Source organism: Nilaparvata lugens, chromosome Y, assembly GCF_014356525.2.
Source record: "Nilaparvata lugens isolate BPH chromosome Y, ASM1435652v1, whole genome shotgun sequence".
Taxonomy (NCBI): Eukaryota; Metazoa; Arthropoda; class Insecta; order Hemiptera; family Delphacidae; genus Nilaparvata; species Nilaparvata lugens.
The window spans coordinates 3,209,660-3,225,560 of NC_052519.1; the positions used below are offsets into that span (position 1 = coordinate 3,209,660).

The following is a 15,901-nucleotide window of genomic DNA, read 5'->3' on the forward strand; positions in this document are numbered from 1 at the left end:
AAGATTAATATTAGATATTCAAGTTTGAATGAATTGAGGAGTCGCTTGCTCAGTCTATTACCTATAATAATTACGATTAATTCAATAAATTGATGATAATAATATTGTAATGTTTCAGCCTACATTCAGGATAATGAATCAGGTGACTGGTACATTTTCAATGATGAACTTGTTGAGAAAAATACTGATGGAAAAAGACTCAATTTGGATGAAGATGACAGTAAGTGTGCCAATGATTATTTTAATAAAAATACTATGGTGCAGCAGAAAGTCGTGGCAACTTTTATCAGCGCTATTAATTTTTCATGTTATTTAGTAAGTTTCTATGATAATGTATCAGCCCAGTCAATAAGGCATCCTCATGTCCTGAAATTATTTAATGTTCAATGATTAGAGTTTATTATTTAACAGAAAGCTTAGGCATTTTTTCATGAGGATCTTCATTGCCAATTGCTGAATAACCTTCTAACATGGTTAGTCCAGTCAGGGAGGCAGGCTGTCTCATTCTCATTCCACAAAATTTCATTGTTGCAGACAATCAAATCAATTACGGCCGATTCATGACTCCAATTACAAACGTTTCTTCAAGCTTTAGTATTATGCATTAATGCATTAATCACATCCAATCTATATTACATTTACAATACACTTCTTATATCTAATTACAACCTATATTGTATATTGCACAATAATTGAAATTCATTGTTTTTTAGTAATATATTGAAATATACATATCTGAAGGACCAGGAACTCAATCCCAGTGTAATGGTGATGATATTGAAATAAATTAATTATGGGTTTGTGTTTTCATAGAGATAAATTTAGTATGGGTTCATTCGAATTAGCTATTCAATAATGAGACTCTAGTGATTTTGTAGCTGTGTGTAAATTTTTATCGTGAGAAATTTATTTTTCTGTTGAAAAAGAATTCTCTCATATTAAGATTTTGCTAACTTGCATCCGGGAAAACTCAAATTTTATGCAGGGTTGAAGTATTCTCACGGAACTGTATATCCATTAGCTATGGAAAATACACGAGTATTTGGCAATATCTCAAACTTGCATTTTCCTTTGCCACGGAATTGTGCTCTGCCTCTGCCAAATTGGACCGTCGTCTCGTTGGTGGAAGGGGAACATAATTTGCGTGGAAAAGTTCAGTCCCAATCAAACAGATTACAATCTAGAGGTATCCTGCCTCGGGCCTCCAAGGCCCTAATTCAACGTGTCTTTTTAATTTGTGCCTTGTTTAAATTTGCTAAAATCTATTGTTTTCTATCCGTAGAATCTGTTGAAGAAGTTAATTAATTATTTAAAGTGAATGTTTGTTGAAGATTAATATTAGTGAGTCAAAATTCCATTAGTGTTAAATTGAATATTATTAGTGAAGTGAAAATTCCAATAGTGATGGATTTGTAATTTGAACGGTTGTGAGTGTCATTATATTTTCTAGCTCATGCTAGAAACCCTTGAAGGACCGAGTCCCCAATTTTTCATTGTAGTAGTAAAATTAGTAAAGTTCAAATATCTTAAAGATAGTTTTCTCGAATATATCGAATATGCAATAGAATGTTTTCGATTATCTGTTGTTGAAATTTCTAGTAGTTGGTACCGTCAATAAAATTTAGAAGTGAAATAGAATGCAAATTTTGTTATTTATAAAGTCCCATGACTCGCCCTTTAGAATTTAGAGATCTCTTAATTCTACCCCCATCTGGGGGCGGTTACACCATTATTGCCCTCATAACGCACACTGAGTTACAATTTACCTATAAAAAGTACGTAATTATTTAATAATATTGAGTTTATACAGATATTTGATGGAAAATACAATAGGCTTCTGTCCAAATTTGTACTTTTTCCAATTCACGAAAAAAGTAAATATCTAGTTGAGAAGTCAAGATCTGTACATGGTTTATAATGCTTTGGTAATAAAATTTATAATGATGTTTTTTATTCTTTCCCTTAGCTTTGATATGGATATTGAACTTTTATTGTACAAGAGACTCTCAACTAGTTATAAAATTAGGTAAATAACTTGAATATTTTTATTTCGATATTGTTATTGAATGTGTTGAAATAAATTCGGTTATAATATGTTGACAACCGTAATCAACAACATGTTTATGTTTCAGAAAAGAATGACAAAAAGAAAGGCACAAATAGCAGGGTTCCAAAAGGGTTTCTGTGTTCAACCAAAGCATACATGTTGGTCTACAGGAGGGTCTCTGACGATAATCAAAGTGCTGAAATGAGTGCGCCGCTCTCTGATAGATTGCAACAATATATAATTCGACATAACAAGGAGTTTGATGACTATATTGAAGAAACTACTCGTTTGAGAGTAAGTTGGATTTGTTTAAAGTTTAATAATACATTTATGAATACGTTGTGATGATTTTGTTTGTTATAGTATTAGTGGAGTCCTTCATTAATAATTAGACTGTTTGATGTGCTATTCTATTAGAATGTGAGTGAGGATAAGTTGGCCAGCAATAAGTAATGAGCAACAATTTTACTAGTATATTGTTCATTTAATTGCAGCTTATATCGATCGCCCTCTAGAGTCATATTGCTCAACGCTGACACTTTTGTAGAGCAGTATGTCTCTCGCGACGACATCTCTTGCTACATTAATAGCAGCAAATGTTGCCTAAGCGTTAGTCTTGACATCTTTTATTTCTTCTACAACCTAGATTTTCACAATATTTGAGCATATCTGTAATAATAATTGGTGTCTTGTTTACGTGTAGGGTATCTCCGTCTCTGAAAGTAAAGTAGCAGGCATGTTAATTAAATAATGCAGACTGTGGAATTGATGGGTAGCACCTCCGTCTCTGGAAATAGCATCATAGAATGTCGTCGACATTGATCTCCCCATTCCGAAACGCTCGTGGGAACTACGAGTATTTTTGCAGGCGTTTAGACAAGTTGGAGCCTTAGCCGGCCCACGTACGGATGATGTGAGGGTGGCTCCACTGCACTGCACTCCTCTGTTATACTTGTGCCTACCGAATTGACAGTGCCGTTGACACTCGTGTCACAAGCGCGTCACACCTCACACCTATAGCAGGTGCCCATTTGGAGGTGTGGCGTTGTAGATGTAAGCTTGTCTTGTTCACAAGTGATATCGGTGCCAACAAAATATGCAACTACATGCAACAAATTATGTTGTTGCCTCGGTAAACGAGCTCAATCACAAACAGAATAGCTTGGATCTATCTCTTGTAAACCTGGATCTTTCTGTCGAACTCCTATGTTTTCTAATATTGATATTGTACATAGTTCAGTTCTGAAGGAATATCTCAAATTGTCTAAAATGCACTCAATAAATCCGGGTTTCAAATAATCAGTAGACAAAATATTGTTTCAGCGTTGACTCGTGATCTGTGCACTTTGTATATCATTAAGGATGTCGAAAACAACTTGCATTTCAGGCTAGCTGTATTGAACTCACAGAGCAGATGAAGACTTTGTACAACTCACTGGCCATTCCTGAGCACGCAGACTGGTCAGTCATTGATGCCATATCTACTAACTGGATCACACATTGGCTCAAATCGGGCGCTAATAACACTAACCCGATCGATAACAGCAACTACGTCTGTTCCCACGGATGTCTCAATCCAGACGAAGTTACTAATGTCAAATATGTACATACACTGGCGGTAAGTTGCATACTTCTCTATTCATACATGCCATTTTTTCTAGTTTATTGAACCTCTTATTTAAATAATATGCATTTATAACATTCTGACAAAAATACAAGTAAAAACATTCATATTAGTACTTTCCAAGTAAGTTCCAATCTAGTGTACTTTGAAAATCTTGAAATATACATTGGAAAACTTTGGAAAAGAACCTCTAAATAAGCACGACAATCTTTATATCGAGTTTAGATTTTCAAGTTCAGTTGTAAAAACCCTTGAAAACCTGTGTACACAACCTCTCTAGACTCTAGCAGACCTCTGTAACAGATCTACATGTTTTCGGTTCATTTTTTTTCTCGAAAAAGTTGGAAAAACGTCGATTATCTTTGGTGTTACCAATCATTCCCAAGCGCTCTCAATACAACATTATTTGTACACCTTGATGGAACCACTGTACCAAATTTAAAACTATTCTGACTATCACTTATTACATTTCATAAAACTTGGAAAAATGAGGAAAACGCGGATTTCGAGCATATCTTCGGCAAAATTTTGAAGCCATCCTAACACAAAATTTCTAAAACCTAGCTGAAAATGTGTAACATATTTAAACATTTTCTGTTCATTTACTCTTGAAAAAGCTGCGAAACGCAAAAGAACGCTGATTTTGGGCGTATCCTTGGCGTAATTTTCACACCGTTTTACAACATCACCCTATACTCGTACAACATTGTTCACCTTAGCTGAACCTATGTACCAAATTTAAACATTTTCTATAAAAAAATACTAAAAACGGCCGATTTTGGGCGGATCTTTGGCGTTATCGCAAAACTCTTTTAATGCAACATTTTTAGACCTCAGCTGAGCCTGTGTATCGAATTGGAACATTTTTTGTCAATTAGTTTGTGAAAAATCATGTGAAAACGCATAAAAATGTTGAATAAACGCAGATTTTGGGCGTATAATTGGAATATTTGTGAAATCCGCTCCACTAGAAGGAAGAACTGAACTGAACATACCTGTCAAATTTGAACCACAGTTCTGTTGATTATAAAACAGTGAATAAATCAGTGCCATTCCGCATACATATATTTATATAATTAATTATTTTCATTGGGTAATTTGGAATTGATTTGCTTTTACAGGCAGATGAGTTGTACAAGAAGTACAGCGGTGGGCCAAGAATAAAAGGAGAGTTTATTTGTTGCAAAGACTGCACTAATTCAAAGAATAGACTGTTATTTTTAAAAAATAAGCTGACCGATGATGCCAAAGAAATAAGTAATCTTCTCAAGTCCAAAATGGAAGAGTAAGTATTGTAATCCTTTGATAATTATTCCTGTCTTGATAATTGATTCATGTGATTTTATTAAACTCATCGGTTTGTAAATGTTATCTCATAATATAATGTATATGATATTTGTTATCGATTGTTTAATAATGAGCTCATGTTGATTCGACATTTTCATTGGAATATAAATGATATTTTGTCGAATATATTCAGAGATCTAGAAATATAACATACATGTAAGGTAAGTCAAATCAGAAAAAAATATGATGCTTGAAAGATATTTTTTACAAATGCAAATTTTGCAGCCATATAGATATCATTGAATCACTAGAAGTCAATGAACTGCTTCAATTAGTTTGTGAAAAATCATGTGAAAACGCATAAAAATGTTGAATAAACGCAGATTTTGGGCGTATAATTGGAATATTTGTGAAATCCGCTCCACTAGAAGGAAGAACTGAACTGAACATACCTGTCAAATTTGAACCACAGTTCTGTTGATTATAAAACAGTGAATAAATCAGTGCCATTCCGCATACATATATTTATATAATTAATTATTTTCATTGGGTAATTTGGAATTGATTTGCTTTTACAGGCAGATGAGTTGTACAAGAAGTATAGCGGTGGACCAAGAATAAAAGGAGAGTTTATTTGTTGCAAAGAGTGCACTAATTCAAAGAATAGACTGTTATTTTTAAAAAATAAGCTGACCGATGATGCCAAAGAAATAAGTAATCTTCTCAAGTCCAAAATGGAAGAGTAAGTATTGTAATCCTTTGATAATTATTCCTGTCTTGATAATTGATTCATGTGATTTTATTAAACTCATCGGTTTGTAAATGTTATCTCATAATATAATGTATATGATATTTGTTATCGATTGTTTAATAATGAGCTCATGTTGATTCGACATTTTCATTGGAATATAAATGATATTTTGTCGAATATATTCAGAGATCTAGAAATATAACATACATGTAAGGTAAGTCAAATCAGAAAAAAATATGATGCTTGAAAGATATTTTTTACAAATGCAAATTTTGCAGCCATATAGATATCATTGAATCACTAGAAGTCAATGAACTGCTTCAATAAGTTTTTAATAAATTGGTAAAATAAAAAAGGAAGTGGTGCAGTGTGTAGTTGTATGTGTGTGTAGTAGAGAAGGTAATGCACTGCACTGAAGTCAAAACCACTCGATTCCCTTTCAGAAATAGTAAGCATTGGGTGCTTCAGAAGTAGTGTCAAACATTTTAGGGTATTGCTCCTGGATGATAGGAGACTACAAATGTCGTATTTGAAGTGTCCAAAACTCAGTGGTTATCCTTATAGCTGCCATTTTGTTTTTTCACTTAGGAATTTTTATCTCAAGAACGAAATGTTGTATTGATCTGAAATTTGGCATGAATATTTATGCTATAAAGACTCAGCTTTAAAAATAAAATGAAAATTTTTCGATGTAAATTTTTGAAATGGCGGCCATTTCAAATGTTTGATGGCGAATTTCACGAAAACCGTTCACTTTACAGAAAATTTACAAGAGACAAAAATGTTAGCAAATTTTATAAAGATTCCAAGGATACCTTATTTATTAATATTGGTCTAAAATTAACAAATAAATTAATTCTTTTCTTACTGCATGCATGACCATGAACAAACAAGATCATCTGAAAAGCATTGTAAAATCAGCTGGCCATATGGAGCCATATCGAGTTTCAAAGCTTCATCTTGAAAATACAATTGGAATTAAAAATGTAATATTGATGTTTAAATGTTGAAAAGAGATCATGCATGCAGTACGAAAAGGATTAATTTCTCTGTCGTTCTTCGACCAATCTTAATAAATGAGGTATCTTTGAAATCTTGATAAAATATTCTAACTTTTTTGTCTCTTGTAAATTTTCTGTTAAGTGAACGGTTTTCGTGAAATTCGCCATCAAACATTTAAAATGGCCGCCATTTTAAAAATTTACATCGAAAATTTTTCATTTCATTTTTTAAAGTTGAGTCTTCATTGCATAAATATTCATGCCAAATTTCAGATCAATACAACATTTCGTTCTTGAGATAAAAATTCCTAAGTGAAAAAACAAAATGGCAGCTATAAGGATAACCACTGAGTTTTGGACACTTGAAATATGACATTTGTAGTCTCCTATCATCCAGGAACAATACCCTAAAATGTTCGACACTTCTGAAACACTCTGTATATAATGAATACAGAGTTGGAATGCGAAGAACTTGATGTAAATATCTTTACAATGTTCCCGATGACTCTGACAACCCTTTCATAAATACCAAACCCAAACCGTTTGGAAAAATAGCAAAATAAGCGTGACGTAGTCCATGTTGGTGCAGCTGCCCACATAAGGGCATGGCAAACACACTGCACTGCAGCTCAACCCACTTTTCAGACCAGCAATGTGTTGTGCCCAGCTTAGAGTAGGCTCAATAATTATTCCTAGTATCATTTGTTGCTGATCCGTTTTTGAGCCTAAAAGTGACTGTTGTGGCTTTGGCTTTGTTGAGGAACATCAACCAAGCATTGGCATTTAACCAAGTCTGCACCGACTCCGACAGCGCAACAGCTTGAGCATCATCTGTATGCTCATTAAGAACTGTGGTATCATCGGCATACTGTTGGCACATTTATGCTTAGATCGTCAATCGTGATCAGAAAAAGCACTGGACCCCTGAGGCACACACTCCACAGGCAAAACGCAAGAGTTGTCACCATTCACGGAGACATACTGCATTCTGCCTCGCAAATAGCTCAAGAGCAGCCCCCCCCCCTCAACATGAAGGTGTTGGCAGGAGGATATCATGTAACACACAATCCAATGCACGACTCATATCACACAAACAGACCTAATTATTCAGTTTACTAGTGATTGATAATAACGTTACAACCGAAAATAGTCGCAGTTTTTACAATAGATAATTATTCTATGTTATTGATATTATTCTATACAAGCAATTTTAAAAAAGTTCTTACTCAGATGAAAAATATGCAATTAATATTTATATAACAATTAGTTTGAAAAAGTCGAATTATTACGAAATAACCGGAAGGTTATTTCATGATTATCATGTCATCAGGTTATCAGGAATTTTTGTCAGATCAAAAATGAAAAACACAGTTTAAATCCCGGCCCGGGCAAGATATTTATATCGGGCCACTCCTGTGTTTCGGATGGACACGCCGTCGGTCCCGGCTGCCTAAAAAGCAGTCGTTAGGTCATGTCAGAGGCCCTGAAATTGATCAGTTGCGACCTGAAAACTCTGACACCAGACCTGAGCCAGCCAGGTCACTCGATATTATTATTATTATTATTATTATTATTATTATTATTATTATTATTATTATTATTATTATGTTTAAATGTTGAAAAGAGATCATGCATGCAGTACGAAAAGAATTAATTTCTCTGTCGTTCTTCGACCAATCTTAATAAATGAGGTATCTTTGAAATCTTGATAAAATATTCTAACTTTTTTGTCTCTTGTAAATTTTCTGTTAAGTGAACGGTTTTCGTGAAATTCGCCATCAAACATTTAAAATGGCCGCCATTTTAAAAATTTACATCGAAAATTTTTCATTTCATTTTTTAAAGTTGAGTCTTCATTGCATAAATATTCATGCCAAATTTCAGATCAATACAACATTTCGTTCTTGAGATAAAAATTCCTAAGTGAAAAAACAAAATGGCAGCTATAAGGATAACCACTGAGTTTTGGACACTTGAAATATGACATTTGTAGTCTCCTATCATCCAGGAACAATACCCTAAAATGTTCGACACTTCTGAAACACTCTGTATATAATGAATACAGAGTTGGAATGCGAAGAACTTGATGTAAATATCTTTACAATGTTCCCGATGACTCTGACAACCCTTTCATAAATACCAAACCCAAACCGTTTGGAAAAATAGCAAAATAAGCGTGACGTAGTCCATGTTGGTCCAGCTGCCCACATAAGGGCATGGCAAACACACTGCACTGCAGCTCAACCCACTTTTCAGACCAGCAATGTGTTGTGCCCAGCTTAGAGTAGGCTCAATAATTATTCCTAGTATCATTTGTTGCTGATCCGTTTTTGAGCCTAAAAGTGACTGTTGTGGCTTTGGCTTTGTTGAGGAACATCAACCAAGCATTGGCATTTAACCAAGTCTGCACCGACTCCGACAGCGCAACAGCTTGAGCATCATCAAGAACTGTGGTATCATCGGCATACTGTTGGCACATTTATGCTTAGATCGTCAATCGTGATCAGAAAAAGCACTGGACCCCTGAGGCACACACTCCACAGGCAAAACGCAAGAGTTGTCACCATTCACGGAGACATACTGCATTCTGCCTCGCAAATAGCTCAAGAGCAGGCCTCCCCCCCCACCTCAACATGAAGGTGTTGGCAGGAGGATATCATGTAACACACAATCCAATGCACGACTCATATCACACAAACAGACATTACTAGTGATTGATAATAACCTTACAACCGAAAATAGTCGCAGTTTTTACAATAGATAATTATTCTATGTTATTGATATTATTCTATACAAGCAATTTTAAAAAAGTTCTTACTCAGATGAAAAATATGCAATTAATATTTATATAACAATTAGTTTGAAAAAGTCGAATTATTACGAAATAACCGGAAGGTTATTTCATGATTATCATGTCATCAGGTTATCAGGAATTTTTGTCAGATCAAAAATGAAAAACACAGTTTAAATCCCGGCCCGGGCAAGATATTTATATCGGGCCACTCCCGTGTTTCGGATGGACACGCCGTCGGTCCCGGCTGCCTAAAAAGCAGTCGTTAGGTCATGTCAGAGGCCCTGAAATTGATCAGTTGCGACCTGAAAACTCTGACACCAGACCTGAGCCAGCCAGGTCACTCGATATTATTATTATGTAAAAATGTTATTAAAATATAATGCATTTGATGAAACTAAATCTTATTGCTATTAGATTTACCCAACTGCTAATATAGATTATGTTTTTTCAGTGGTGATCCTGGCTTCTGGGTTGATAAGGAGTGTTTAAAAAATTGGAAAGCCCGAGTTGAATTGGAGAGGAATAATGCCGAAGTCAATTCAAATCGTCAAGTAGATAACGAGAAGAAAGAAAGCGATTCATCAACTGCGTCCCCTCAACAAATATCTGATCCGGCCAGTGCCACCGAGAACGGTTCGAAGAAAAGGTCTCTCACGCCAAGTGCATTGCGCAATATCAGGAAGAGACAAAAACGCGAACCAGATAGCAACAGCGACCAAGTTAAAGATGAAAAATACGCAGATGACGAACGCCAATCACTTGCTGCGAATTTGAATAGTGAGGAGAAGACACATGCGGTAGGCCTACAACACTTGACAGACCACAAGCAAAAAGAAGATGGCGGCGATAATGATGATGACGACGACGACGATGATGATGATTTACCCTTCAATCAGCGACTTATTTGCGGTCATGGTGAGTTTTTAAAATGTTATTAACGTTATTTTGTTGTAAGATATTCTAATAAATAGTCCGCATTAAGCAAGAAATGCTATCTTCAAATTTCCATGGAATGGTTCTATTTGATTATAAATGGGAATTGATTAATATTTTTATGATACACCTGATAAATTGACAACGTCTATAGGTGAAGTGGGGGACTGGTTCCAATTTACATCGGACTATTTTCGTGCGGCTGACTATAAAATGAATCCTGCTGATGAGTTAAAAAAATGACTAATCAAGTTGATTAAATTCTCATTCTCATTAACTATTTCCCAATTACAACTCACTGTACTGAATTAAACTTGAATAACCTACTTCTCAAATAAAATTGACTGTTTTCATTTATATGTGGTGTTTTTTCAATTACAAATGCAATTGCTACTTTCTTGAATGCAATTGGAAAAGGTGTAGAATCAGAAATCAATCTAAAAATGTTGAAAAAATAATTGATGCAAATCCTTTTGATTTATGACTCAATGAAACCCAAAATGATAATGCCAATATTTGTTCGCAGGTAATCTCAGTGTCGATGAATCAATCCGTCGGCTTGTTCCTGTTGAAGTTTGGCAAATTTTAATAAAATACTTTCCAAACTGCAGGACATTCGCTCATGATACTATTCCTTGCCAAAGGTGTCAGGTATGTTCCTGAGAAACAAATTTTATTCTTCAACTTGTAACTATTACCTGAATAGCTGCTACTTGAAAGTCGTATCCACACATAAAGTCACAGGCCTAACATAAATACAGGGTTGGGCAGGGAGGTATGGATGATTTGAAATAACAGTTACACACTCATTTTTAAACTGAACTCTGTCATACATATGACATCAAATCCCATTCAATTTTTGAAATATTATTTTGTGAATTGGAAATCTGGTCGCGGATTCAATTATTAAATGTAATTGATAAAGCGAGAAGATCTCCAATGTACAAAGATGAAACGTGTGTTTTATCACGTTTCGTGAAGGCAATATTATGGTTTTTAGCTCCATGATGTTGAATAAAAACCGAAAGCTATAGTTCTTCTCTTCTTCCCACCAATTGATTACATATTTGGTGAAGGCATTAGCTTACATAGCTATTGAGAAAGTGCCACAGTCTCATCTACCTTACAACTCAAAATTTACTTTTTTAGTGTGTACCTTGGATTTTGCCATGATGAAAATTAAAGGGGAAAAAATTAAAACATTAAGTACGAAAATAACATCTATTAAATGCTGTCCGTTTTTGTCCATATACATAGTCTGTAGACTTTGTGAGAAGTTGTCATACTGCTGTGAAGTAGTGGTGGCACGTGGTACCGCTCGAATTTCTTGTGTTATTGTTTTACTCAGGGCTTCACTCAGCCTCAGGGTTGGTTGTTTGTTTATGTATACACGTGCCCCATAGGTAGGCCCATAAAAAATAGTGACAAGGTGACGACAGATCCGGTGACCGAGGAGGCCACTCCATGTCTCCATGAAACAAAATGAGGCATCCAGGGAAGGATGCCATAGTATGGCAGGCCATGTATGGCAGGCATGTCACCCCATCTTGTTGAAAGCATACAGTATTGACGTTGATACGTCATCTTCTCAATTCTTTTAACATTTTCAACATTTAATTGGATTATTTCAACCACTAAAATAATATAGGTGAATTCCAAAATGAATTCACACAATTTTTACTGACTAAATTTCAACAAAAAAGTAAACATACATTTTTGGTGGTTTTGAAGTACTCATCCATGTTTTATTTTCATAACTATGACACAGATTTGATATTTTGACTTTCCTTGCCCTATTACCAATAGGTAAGGAAAGTATTGCTTTCCAAAAAAATTAAGGTACCCTAATTTCAAGTTTTCTATACGTTTCAAGGTCCCCTGAGTCCAAAAACATGATTTTTGGGTGTTGGTCTGTGTGTGTGCAGTGTGTATATCTGTGAACACGATAACTCCATTCCTAATCAACCGATTGACTTGAAATTTTAAACTTAAGGTCCTTATACCATGAGGATCCGACAATAAGAAATTCAATAAAATTCAATTCAAAATGGCGGATAATTGCTAAAAAAACATGTTTTTCACGGATTTCTCGAAAACGGCTCTAACGATTTTCTTCAAATTTATACCATGGATAGCTATTTATAAGCCCTATCAACTGACATGAGTCTCAATTCTGGGAAAATTGCAGGAGCTCCGTAATATTATTGAGAAAAATGGCGGATGATTACTAAAAAACCATGTTTTTCTTGATTTTCTCAAAAATGACTTGACGGATTTTTTTCAAATTCATACCCTGTATAGTTATTTATCAGCTCTATCAATTGGCATGAGTCTCCTTTCTGGGAAACTAATGGGGGGTCCACCCCATCCTTTAGAAATGGACTTTGTAACCTCCTTCTCGTGCATGAGTAGAGCAGTTCATAAAAAGAACACATAGTCGAGATATTTCATCTGTAGAACAGCTGTTTTGACGACTTTTGAAAAAATCATCGAATTTCACAATTTACACAAAGGAAAAAGTACTCTGAAAACAATTATATATACACATATACAGAGGTCTGATCATAGTTTCAAATATGTTGCCGCCAATCGTCATTATGTTATTCCCCTAAATTATTCTCGTTTAAGAATGAGACTTACAGTTCAATGAGCAAGGAAAGTTGTGTGAGTGTACCACACCAGCTTTTTATATTACATCATTGGTTTCAAGAATAGTAGGCCTATATTGTATTCATTGTTGATAATTATTTTTCCAGAGTTTGGCCAATGCAGATGAAGCTATGAAAGGTAGAAAAAGACAAGCAGCTCTTTCTCAAAAGGAACAGCTCAACGACCTGTTCTTTGGACGCAATAGACAGTTGGTGCCGCCTGGTGTGTACTACATAGTGTCCAAACACCATTTTGTTGAACCCTGGAGAACATTTCTCAGGTAACTCTTTTCAAATATAATAAATTGATTTGAACGGTGTACACACGCGCGTTTGTCTCGGGTCAGCATACGGCTATGGGCTTGCATTCGCACGTCTGTACACTGTTCGCCGAGGCATGTGGGCGAACCAGAACCGTATTTGGTATTTTGGCGTGCTCAAAGGCGCCTCAGGCGAGCATTGAATGCACGTGTGGACGCTTTTCTGCCATACGGGCGACGCAAAACGTAAACATAGAAGGCGCCATAACCTAATTCCCTTCCAATGAATTAGGTTAATGAATGACAAATCAAATTGTGATCCAATAACGAATTGTAAATTGTAGGATTTTTGTAATATTGTAGGATATGTCAAGTCTCAAATATTTAAATAGAAACATGCATGAAGTATATAATTTGTATCATGATTAACAAATTTAAAAATGTTCGATTTAAATAAAAGTAGCTTTTCTTCTGGGTTCCTACAAAAAAGTATAGCTCACATATTTTATTGTAGCTATCAAATTATCTTCTGTTTGTTTAATGATATCAGTCAGAGTTGGTAATTGAAATTGTAATCTTATAAGTTTTAGATTGCTAGGATATCTATAGTGAGATTTATTTGAACTATTAGTATTCCTTGAAGGTAAATATTATAGCTAATCTTTTGGAGAATCTTGTTTTATCATTGTGTATGAGCAGAGTTAGTTGAAAATGAACATGCGTTCCACGTATGCCTCGGCATTCAAAAAGCTATCGGATTTGCAGACGACACCAACATATGGTAGATGTAAACTTTCCACATCATGACGTCATTCATTCTATCATTGAAGAAAATTACAAAATGCAGCTGTATCATTTAATTTAATGACTAGTATAATAAAATCGAAAATAAAACTTGACAAACGACGTTGATGGGTTGAACGATTGTAGGTTAATAGATTGATACATGACATAATATATATGAGATTGACAATTTAAGATGTCAAAACATTATTTTGATAATATACTGAATCTAATTCAACTAGTTATCTAAACAAAAATGATACTGTTATGAGGGAAGCAATAACTTGACAAGAACGATTGGCCCTAACTTTGAGATTATTGGCATTAGGCGATTCATTTGTTGGTTGACAATATCTATTCTGAATTTCAAAACATAAAATTTCTACAATAATTGCAAAAGTTTTGATGACCTAATCAAAGCACTAAACACTGAATTGACAGTCTTCTTTAACCAAATTAGTCATAAATGTGGCTGGCTAATCAAATCGGCGCCTTTGGCCGTATTATCATCGTATAGGGCAGGCGTTGTCATGTCAGCGACACCATGACTTTCCTTCTAGAAACACTTTGATATTCTTTTCAGTTTGATATGGATTCTGAATAAATTTTATATATCTTGAGATTTGATGCAAATATACATAAAGTTAAGAAAGTATTCTAAATCCAAATCTTGATTTGATTCTTATATGTGTTCTAAAGTAATTTATATTATCTCTTCGAATTTTATGCTCATTTTCATGAAGTTGGAAAAATTTTGAGATAATAATCTCAAATCTTCAAATGCCATCCATTCAAAAGTGTCAATGTAGCTCTTCTGTAACATTTCTACTGTATACTTAAATATGGAATTCAAAATAGTAAAAGTATTGATTAAGATTATAATTATAAAACGAAAATTCAAATTGACTGCAATGTCCAATTTATTTGTATCTGTATTGTTTCAGATTTAATAAATTTGTTATAAATTGTACGAATAGGATAATTTCACTTGTCAACGGTAAGAATTGTGCCTGTTTGGATTAGCAGCTTGTTCGGTCGGTGGCTAAGCGTTGTTGAGAAATGTTGAAAAATGTAAATGTGGGGGGGGGGACCATGTGAGGGTGTGTTGACACGTAGCCTACTCAGCCGTAAGACTCGGTAATCACGCGTGGCTTAAAAAGTGGCTACTCGTTGTGTCAGTGTCGAGAAATCCCCCGACGAAAATCAAATAAGCCTTGAGGCGGGCAGAAAAGAGAACGCGCATGACAGGACCCAATTAAGGCCTCCCTCCTTCCCAGGAGGCAAGCAGTAACCGCGTATATGCGACCAACCTCGCTAATGAGTGAGTGCGACTTACTTCTCCCTAAGGCCGCCTCACCATTGCAAACCTCTTGGTTGTTGTTTACTAATTGGTCGTGCAGTGCAGATAAGGTGTCCTCCCTCCAAACACATGATTGACATTATCTATCTTCACATCGACAGGCTACTATTATGAAAATTAGTATTCCTCAACATTATTAAGATCAAATGTTTGGAGCAACTTCCTCCAGTAGAATTATGTGTAATTTCCAGTTTTGCCAGTGTTTAGCCTGCAATACACTGTTAATACTCAAGATTTCTCAAGTCATCAATATTTTGCTTCCTCTCTACTCACATTCTAATCATGCTGAATTCATTTTCTCTTGGATGATGCCAAGTTCTTCACTGTTGCTTAATTTAGAAATGATGAATAAAGAATAAGATATGAATAAGTGAACAATACTTACTTACTTAATCCATATCGCCCATCCAGGG

The 15,901-nt window shown here is 35.0% G+C and overlaps 1 protein-coding gene across 1 annotated transcript in view; it reads left to right on the forward strand.

Annotated features, from left to right (window-relative positions):
* LOC111052911 (ubiquitin carboxyl-terminal hydrolase 48) overlaps positions 1-15,901 on the forward strand; it is a 67,690-nt gene that overhangs the window by 25,786 nt on the left and 26,003 nt on the right. Inside the window, exons 7-13 of the mRNA XM_039443519.1 lie at positions 119-220; positions 2,133-2,341; positions 3,435-3,665; positions 4,793-4,956; positions 9,956-10,419; positions 10,964-11,088; positions 13,194-13,366. Of these exons, the coding sequence (XP_039299453.1) occupies positions 119-220; positions 2,133-2,341; positions 3,435-3,665; positions 4,793-4,956; positions 9,956-10,419; positions 10,964-11,088; positions 13,194-13,366 (1,468 nt within the window). The remainder of the gene's footprint in view (positions 1-118; positions 221-2,132; positions 2,342-3,434; positions 3,666-4,792; positions 4,957-9,955; positions 10,420-10,963; positions 11,089-13,193; positions 13,367-15,901) is intronic.